The sequence below is a fragment of the Lonchura striata genome, chromosome 38, assembly GCF_046129695.1.
Source record: "Lonchura striata isolate bLonStr1 chromosome 38, bLonStr1.mat, whole genome shotgun sequence".
Taxonomy (NCBI): Eukaryota; Metazoa; Chordata; class Aves; order Passeriformes; family Estrildidae; genus Lonchura; species Lonchura striata.
In genome coordinates, this window is record NC_134640.1 from 2446353 (window position 1) to 2455380 (window position 9028).

Consider the following 9028-nt stretch of genomic DNA (forward strand, 5'->3'; position numbering starts at 1 on the left):
CAAATTTCCCCCCCAAACCCCCCCTGCCCCCCAAATTTCCCCTCTGACCCCCAATTCCCCCCCAGGACCCCCCAAATTTCCCCCCTGACCCCCAAATTTCCCCCCCAGGCCCCCCCAAACCCCCCAGGACCCCCCAAATTTCCCCCCTTCCCCCCAAATTTCCCCCCAATCCCCCAAATTTCCCCCCCAGGACCCCCCCAAATTTCCCCCTTCCCCCCAAATTTCCCCCCAATCCCCCAAATTTCCCCCCAAATTCCCCCCTGACCCCCAAATTTCCCCCCCAGGCCCCCCCAAACCCCCCAGGACCCCCCAAATTTCTCCCCTGACCCCCAAATTCCCCCTGACCCCCAATTCCCCCCCAGGACCCCCCAAATTTCCCCTCCCCAGGACCCCCCAAACCCCCAAATTTCCCCCCAAAACCCCCAAATTTCCCCCCCAAACCCCCCCTGACCCCCAAATTTCCCCCCCAGGACCCCCCAAATTTCCCCCCCAAACCCCCCCCGACCCCCCAAACCCCCCCTGACCCCCCAAATCCCCCCCTGACCCCCAAATTCCCCCAGGACGAGGGGGGTCCCTGCGGGGGGGTCGCGGCCGCCCCCCCCGGGAACGCCGAGAACGAGCCCCCCGGGGGGGGCGCCCCCGCCCCGCCCCCCCCGGCCCCCCCGGAGCCCCCCGGGCCCAAACGGCGCCGCCGAGACCCCCGGGGGGGGCGCAGGGGGGGACCCCAAAACCCCCCGAGACCCCAAAGGGCGCCCCAAAACCCCCCCGGGGGGGGCGCGCAGGTAAGGGGGCGGGGGGGGTTTGGGGGGTCCCAGGGGCGGTTTGGGGGGATTTGGGGGGTCCCAGGGGCGGTTTGGGGGGATTTGGGAGGGATTTGGGGGGATTTGGGGGGTCCTGGAGGTGCTTTGGGGGCATTTGGGAGGATTTGGGGGGTCCCAGGGGGTGGTTTGGGGGAATTTGGGGGGGATTGGGGGGGATTTGGGGAGTCCTGGCGGTGCTTTGGGGGGATTTGGGTGGATTTGGGGGTTCCAGGGGTCGGTTTTGGGGGGATTGGGGGGGATTTGGGGGGTCCTGGGGGTCGGTTTTGGGGGGATTTGGGGGGATTTGGGGGGGATTTGGGGTTCCTGGAGGTCAATTTGGGGGGGTTTGGGGGGTCCCGGGGGTGGTTTGGGGGAATTTGGGGGGGATTTGGGGGGGATTTGGGGGGCTCCCAGGGGGCGGTTTTGGGGGGATTTGGGGGGTCCCGGCGGTGGTTTGGGGGGATTTGGGGGGATTTGGGGTCCCAGGGGGCGGTTTGGGGGGATTTGGGGGGGATTTGGGGGGTCCCGGGGGTCGGTTTTGGGGGGTCCCGGGGGTGGTTTGGGGGGATTGGGGGGGATTTGGGGGGTCGTGGGGGGCGGTTTTGGGGGATTTGGGGGTCTCAAGGGTCGGTTTTGGGGGGATTTGGGGGGGATTGGGGAAATTTGGGGGGTCCCGGGGGTGGTTTGGGGGGGATTTGGGGGATTAGGGGGGATTTGGGGGGTCCCGGGGGGCACTTTCGGGGGGATTTGGGGTCCCAAGGGTCGGTTTTGGGGGGATTGCGGAGGATTTGGGGGTCCCCAGGGTTGGTCTGGGGAAATTTTGGGGGGATTTGGGGGGTCCCGGGGGTCGGTTTTGTGGGGGACTGGGGGTCCCAAGGGTCAATTTGGGATAATTTTGGGGGTTTTGGGGGGATTTGGGTGGTTTTGGGGAGGATTTTGGGGGTCCCAAGGGTCGGTTTGGGTAATTTTGGGGTTTCTGGGGGGATTTGGGGGGTCCTGGGGGTCGGTTTTGGGGGGATTTGGGGTAATTTTGGGGGTCTCAAGGGTCGGTTTGGGGAAATTTTGGGGGGATTTGGGCAGTTTTGGGGAGGATTTGGGGGGGTTTGGGGTAATTTGGGGGGGTTGGGGGGTACCAAGGATTTTGGGGTCACTTTTGGGGTATTTTGGGTCACTTTTGGGACATTTTGGGGTCACTTTTGGGGTGTTTTGGGGTTCAGAGATATTTGGGGGTCACTTTTGGGGTATTTTGGGTCACTTTTGGGACATTTTGGGGTCACTTTTGGGATATTTTGGGGTCACTTTTGGGGTATTTTGGGTCACTTTTGGGACATTTTGGGGTCACTTTTGGGGTATTTTGGGGTGCAGGGATATTTGGGGGTCACTTTTGGGGTATTTTGGGTCACTTTTGGGACATTTTGGGTCACTTTTGGGACATTTTGGGGTCACTTTTGGGACATTTTGGGTCACTTTTGGGGTATTTGGGGGTCACTTTTGGGACATTTTGGGGTCACTTTTGGGACATTTTGGGGTTCAGGGATATTTTGGGTCACTTTTGGGACATTTTGGGGTCCCTTTGGGGGTCTGACCCCTCCCCCTCTCTCCCCAGCCCAGCCCCTCCCCCCCCTGGGGACCCCCCAGCCCCCCCGAGAAGCCCCCGAGGGTCCCCAAATTCTCCGGGGCCGATTTCGACTGAGCCCCGCGGGGGGGACCCCAAAATCCCCCCAAAATCCCCCAAAAATCCCCCCCAAAATCCCCCAAAATCCCTCCCCAAAAAACCTCAAATTTCTCAATAAACGGAAATCCCAACAACAAAAATTTCATTTCTTTTCTGTATTTTTGGGGTTCCAAAGCTTGGGGGGATCCCGAAATTCTCCCCCAAAAAATCCCAAAATCCCCCCAAAAATCCTCTCCCAAATCCCACCAAAATTAGACTCCAAAATATCCCCCCCAAAAACCCCCAAATCCCCCCAAAAATCCTCTCCCAAATCCCCCAAAATCCGCATCCAAAAATATCCCCGAGAAACCCTAAAATCCCCCAAAATCCCCCCAAAAATCCCTCCCAGTAATCGCAAAAATTCCCCAAAAAAACCCCCAAAATCCCCCCAAAAATCCCCTCCCAACAATCCCTCAAGTCCCCCCAAAAAAATCCCAAAATTCCCCAAAAAACCCCCCAAAATCCCAAAATCCCCCCAAAAAAATCCCAAAATCCCCCAAAAAACTCCCCAAAAATCCCAAAATCCCCCCCAAAAAACCAAAAATTCCCCCCAAAATCCCCAAATTTCTTAATAAACAAAAATCCCCCAAAAAAAACCCAAAAATCAAAAAATCCTCCCAAAAATCTGCAAATCCCCCCCAAAATCCCCCTAAAAACCCCCAAATCCCCTCAAAATCCCCAAATCCCTCCAAAAAATCCCAAAATCCCCCAAAATTCCCCCCAAAAATTCTCAATAAACAACAAAACCAGCACAAAATCCTCATTTCATTTCTGTATTTTTGGGGTTTCCACTTTTGGGGTCCCCCCAAAATCGCCCTCAGGGGGTCGGGGGGGGGGTTCCCCAAATTTTGGGGGGTTTTTTTGGGGTGAATTTGGGGGATTTTGGGTCCCTCAGAGCTTCTGGAGCCAGGCCAGGCCGGGGCCCTCGGGGGCGCAGGGGTGCGAGGGCACCTCGGGGTGCCGGCCGTCGTCCCGCAGAGGAACTGGGGAAATTTGGGGGGTCAGGGGTCCCCAAAAATTGGGGGACCCCAAAAAACCCAAATTTGGGATCGGGGGAGGGAATTTTGGGGGGTTTTGGGCGGATTTTTGGGGTTTTAGGGGATATTTTTGGGGTTCCAAAGGGGAGAAATTGGGGAGATTTTGGGGGAATTTGGGGGAGATTTGGGGGGTCTCTGGGAGTCCCCAAAAATCGGGGGATCCCAAAAACCCCAAATTTGGGATCGGGGGAGGGAATTTTGGGGGGTTTTGGGACGTTTTGGGGGGATTTTTGGGGTTTTAGGGGATTTTTTTGGGGTTCCAAAGGAGAGAAATTGGGGAGATTTTGGGGGAGATTTGGGGGGTCTCTGGGAGTCCCCAAAAATCGGGGGACCCCAAAAACCCCAAATTTGGGATCGGAGGAGGGAATTTTGGGGGATTTTGGGACGTTTTGGGCGGATTTTTGGGGTTTTAGGGGATTTTTTTGGAGGTTCCAAAGGGGAGAAATTGGGGAGATTTTGGGGGAATTTGGGGGGTCTCTGGGAGTCCCCAAAAATTGGGGAACCCAAAAACCCCAAATTTGGGATCTGGGGAAGGAATTTTGGGGGATTTGGGGCTGGTTTTGGGTTATTTTTGGGGATATTTCCAGGGTTATTTTGGGGTGTTTCGGGGATATTTTTGGGATGATTTTGGGCTGATTTTGGAGATATTTTGGGGCTGATTTTGTGGATATTTTGGGGCTGATTTTGGGCTGTTTGAGGGATATTTTGGGGATAATTCGGGGCTGATTTTGGGCTGTTTTGGGGATATTTTGGTGATATTTTGGGGCAGATTTTGGGGTGATTTCGGGCTGTTTGAGGTATACTTTGGCGATAATTCAGGGCTGGTTTTGGGCTGTTTTGGGGATATTTCGGGGATATTTTGGGGCTGATTTTGGGGTGATTTTGGGGATATTTTGGGGCTGATTTTGGGGTGCTTTTGGGCTGTTTGAGGTATATTTTGGGGATAAATCAGGGCTGGTTTTGGGCTGTTTCGGGGATATTTTGGGGCAGATTTCGGGCTGTTTCAGGAAGATTTTGTCGATATTTTGGGGATATTTTGGGGATATTTTGTGGATATTTTGGGGCAGATTTTGGGGTGCTTTTGGGCTGTTTGAGGGATATTTTGGGGATAATTCGGAGCTGGTTTTGGGCTGTTTCGGGGATATTTTGGGGCAGATTTTGGGCTGTTTCAGGAAGATTTTGTCGATATTTTGGGGCTGATTTTGGGGATATTTTGTGGATAATTTGTGGATATTTTGGGGCAGATTTTGGGGTGCTTTCGGGCTGTTTGAGGTATATTTTGGGGATAAATCAGGGTTGGTTTTGGGCTGTTTCGGGGATATTTTGGGGCAGATTTTGGGGTGATTTTGGGGATATTTTGGGGTGATTTTGGGGATATTTTGGGGCTGATTTTGGGCTGTTTCGGGGATCTTTTGGGGATATTTTGGGGCAGATTTCGGGCTGTTTCAGGAAGATTTTGTCGATATTTTGGGGATATTTTGGGGATATTTTGTGGATATTTTGGGGCAGATTTTGGGGTGCTTTTGGGCTGTTTGAGGGATATTTTGGGGATAATTCGGGGCTGGTTTTGGGCTGTTTCGGGGATATTTTGGTGATATTTTGGGGCAGATTTTGGGGTGATTTCGGGCTCCGTACCGGGGTAGGTGTAGGGCGTGGCCTGGTTGATCATCTCCGAGTATTTGGTCAAGGGGCTCAGCAGCGGCGACACCAACGCTGGGGAGGGGCACAGAGAGGGGGGGGAGGTCAGGGGGACCCCAAAAATCCCCCAAAACCCCCCAAAATTGCCCGAAACCCCCCCGGGCTCACCCAGGGCGGCGATGCCGACGCTGGCGGCGATCACCGGCTCCTTGGCCCAGAACGAGCGCAGGGCGGCGGCCAGGCCTGGGGAGGAGTCAGAGAGCCAAAAAGGGCCAAAATCGGCCCAAAATCGGCCAAAATGGGCCCAAAATCGGCCAAAATGGGCCCAAATAACGGCCCAGAACTGACTAAAATACCCCAAACAGCCCCAAAATACCCAAAACCAGCCCAAAACCGGCCAAAACCAGCCCAAAATAACGGCCCAGAACTGACTAAAATATCCCAAACTACCCAAAATACCCAAAACCAGCACAAAATCGGCCAAAACCAGCCCAAAAACAGCCCAGAACTGACTAAAATACCCCAAACTATCCAAAATACCCAAAACAGCCCAAAAACAGCCCAAAATAACGGCCCAGAACTGACTAAAATACCCCAAACAGCCCCAAAATACCCAAACCCAAAAACACCCCAAAACACCCCAAAACAGCCCAGAAATGCCCAAAACCAGCCCCCAAAACACCCCCAAAACAGCCCAGAAATGCCCCAGAAATGCCCCAAAACCAAACCACCCCAAAACAGCCCCAAAACACCCCAAACTACCTCAAAAATAGCCCAAATCCCCTCAGAACCCCCCAAATTCCCTCAGGATCCCCCCAATTCCCCCAAATCCCCTCGGGACCCCCCAAATTTCCCCAAATTCCCCAAACTTCCCTCAATTCCCACCGGGACACCCCAAATTCCCCCAAATCCCCTCAGGACCCCCCAAATTTCTCCTAAATTTTCCCCAAATTCCCCAAATTTCCCCCAAATTTCCCCAAATTTCCCCCAAATTCCCCCAAATTCCCCAAATTCCCCCCAAATTTCCCCAAATTTCCCCAAATTTCCCCAAATTTCCCCAAATTTCCCCCAAATTCCCCAAATTTCCCCCAAATTTCCCCAAATCCCCCCAAATTCCCCCAAATTTCCCCAAATTCCCCAAATTTCCCCAAATTCCCCAAATTTCCCCCAAATTTCCCCAAATTCCCCAAATTTCCCCAAATTCCCCCAAATCCCCTCAGGACCCCCCAAATTTCTCCTAAATTTTCCCCAAATTCCCCAAATTTCCCCCAAATTTCCCCAAATTTCCCCCAAATTCCCCCAAATTCCCCAAATTCCCCCAAATTTCCCCAAATTTCCCCAAATTTCCCCAAATTTCCCCAAATTTCCCCCAAATTCCCCAAATTTCCCCCAAATTTCCCCAAATCCCCCCAAATTCCCCCAAATTTCCCCAAATTCCCCAAATTTCCCCAAATTCCCCAAATTTCCCCCAAATTTCCCCAAATTCCCCAAATTTCCCCAAATTCCCCCAAATCCCCTCAGGACCCCCCAAATTTCTCCTAAATTTCCCCCAAATTCCCCAAATTTCCCCCAAATTTCCCCAAATTTCCCCAAATTCCCCCAAATCCCCTCAGGACTCCCCAAATTTCCACAAATCCCCCAAATTTCCCCAAATCCCCTCAGGACCCGCCAAATTTCCCCCAAATTCCCTCGGGACCCCCCAAATTTCCCCAAATTTCCCCAAATTCCCCAAATTTCCCCCAAATTCCCCAAATTCCCCAAATTTCCCCCAAATTTCCCCAAATTTCCCCAAATTTCCCCAAATTCCCCAATTTCCCCTCACTCACGTCCCGCCATCCCCTCCCCCCTCTCAAGGGCGTCCGCGCGCGGCGATGACGTCACCGCGCCGGGACAAAGGGGCGGGGCTCGCTCTGGTGACGTCACCGCGCCGGGACAAAGGGGGCGGGGCTCGCTCTGGTGACGTCACCGCGCCGGGACAAAGGGGGCGGGGCTCGCTCTGGTGACGTCACCGCGCCGGGACAAGGGGCGGGGCTCGCTCTGGTGACGTCACCGCGCCGGGACAAGGGGCGGGGCTCGCTCTGGTGACGTCACCGCGCACGGAAAAGGAGCGGGGCTCGCTCTGGTGACGTCACCGCGCCGGGGGCGGGGCCTGGGCGGGAGAGCGAGGTAAGGGGGGAGGGGAGGGACCCCCAAATTTGGGGAGGGGTCCTCAAAGGGTGGAGGGGGGGCGAGGGACCCCCAAATTTGGGGATTTTGGGGGGGTTTGGGGTGGGGGAGGGGAAGGCGGAGATCCCAAATCGAAACGGGGGGAAATAAACCCCAAATTTGGGGAGGGGGTCCCCAAATTAAGGTGGGGGGGAGGGGAGGGACCCCCAAATTTGGGGAGGGGTCCCCGAAGGATTTGGGGGGATTTTTGGGGGGTTTGGGGTGGGGGAGGGGAAGGCGGAGGTCCCAAATCGAAACGGGGGGAAAAAAACCCCAAATTTGGGGAGGGGGTCCCCAAATTAAGGTGGGGGGGAGGGGAGGGACCCCCACATTTGGGGAGGGGTCCTCAAAGGGAGGGGGAGGGGGCGGATTTGGGGGGATTTTTGGGGGGGTTTGGGGTGGGGGAAGGGAACGGGAAATTCCTAAATAGAAATGGGGCGAAAAAGACCCCCAAATTGTGGGTGGGGACCCCCAAATCTGAGCCGAGACCCCCCCCAGAGACCCCCCGGGACCCCCGGGACCCTCCCCCACCATGGGGACCCTGCGCTGGCTGGAGGGGGAGGGGCTGGACACGCTGGACCTGCTGGTGCCGGACTGGGAGCGGCCAGGTGCCAACTGGGAGCACTGGGGAGGGGGCTGGGGGGATTTGGGGGGGTTTGGGGGGGTCTAAGGGGGTCCTGGGGGTGGTTTAGGGGGGTTTGAGGGGGATTTGGGGGTGTCTGGGGAGGATTTGGGGGGTCTGGGGGTGGTTTGAGGGGGTCTGAGAGGGTCTAGGGGTGGTCTCGGGGGGTCTGGGGGTGTTTTGGGGGGTCTGGGGGGGATTTGGGGGGTCTGGGGGTGGTTTGAGGGGGTCTGAGAGGGTCTAGGGGTGGTCTCGGGGGTCTCTGGGGGGGATTTGGGGGGTCTGGGGTTGGTCTCGGGGGTCTCTGGGGGTGTTTTGGGGGTCTGGGGGTGGTCTCGGGGGTCTCTGAGGGTGGTTTAGGGGGGTCTGGGGTGGTTTTGGGGAGTCTGGGGGGGATTTGGGGGGGTTTGGGGGGTCTAAGGGGGTCCTGGGGGTGGTTTAGGGGGGTTTGAGGGGGATTTGGGGGGGTCTGGGGAGGATTTGGGGGGTCTGGGGATGGTCTCGGGGGTCTCTGGGGTGTTTTGGGGGGTCTGGGGGTGTTTTGGGGGTCTGGGGGTGGTTTGAGGGTGTTTGGGGGGGATTTGGGGGGGTCTGGGGGTGGTTTGAGGGTGTTTGGGGGGGATTTGGGGGGGTCTGGGGGTGGTTTGAGGGTGTTTGGGGGGGATTTGGGGGGGTCTGGGGGTGTTTTGGGGGTCTGGAGGTGTTTTGGGGGATCTGGGGGTGGTCTCGCGGGTCTCTGGGGGTGTTTCGGGGGTCTGGGGGTGTTTTGGGGGGTCTCTGGGGGTGTTTTGGGGGATCTGGGGGTAGTTTAGGGGGTGTGGGGGTGTTTTGGGGGGTCTCTGGGGGTCTTTGGGCGGTCTGGGGGTGGTCTCGGGGGGGTTGGGGGGTGCTTTAGGGGGTCTCTGGGGGTGTTTTGGGGGATCTGGGGGTGGTCTCGGGGATCTCTGGGGGTGTTTTGGGGGTCTGGGGGTGTTTTGGGGGGTCTCTGGGGGTGTTTTGGGGGGGTCTAGGG

The 9028-nt window shown here is 56.5% G+C and overlaps 1 protein-coding gene across 1 annotated transcript; it reads right to left on the reverse strand.

The window, feature by feature from the left end:
- Positions 1-3273: 3273 nt before the first annotated feature.
- NDUFA3 (NADH:ubiquinone oxidoreductase subunit A3) lies at positions 3274-7116 on the reverse strand. The gene is made up of 4 exons (XM_077789869.1): positions 7016-7116; positions 5358-5432; positions 5187-5264; positions 3274-3497 (listed from the first exon to the last, which is right to left on the reverse strand). The coding sequence occupies exons 1-4, from the start codon at positions 7023-7025 to the stop codon at positions 3406-3408; spliced, it is 255 nt and encodes an 84-aa protein (XP_077645995.1). The 5' UTR covers positions 7026-7116; the 3' UTR covers positions 3274-3405.
- Between the last annotated feature and the right edge of the window lie 1912 nt (positions 7117-9028).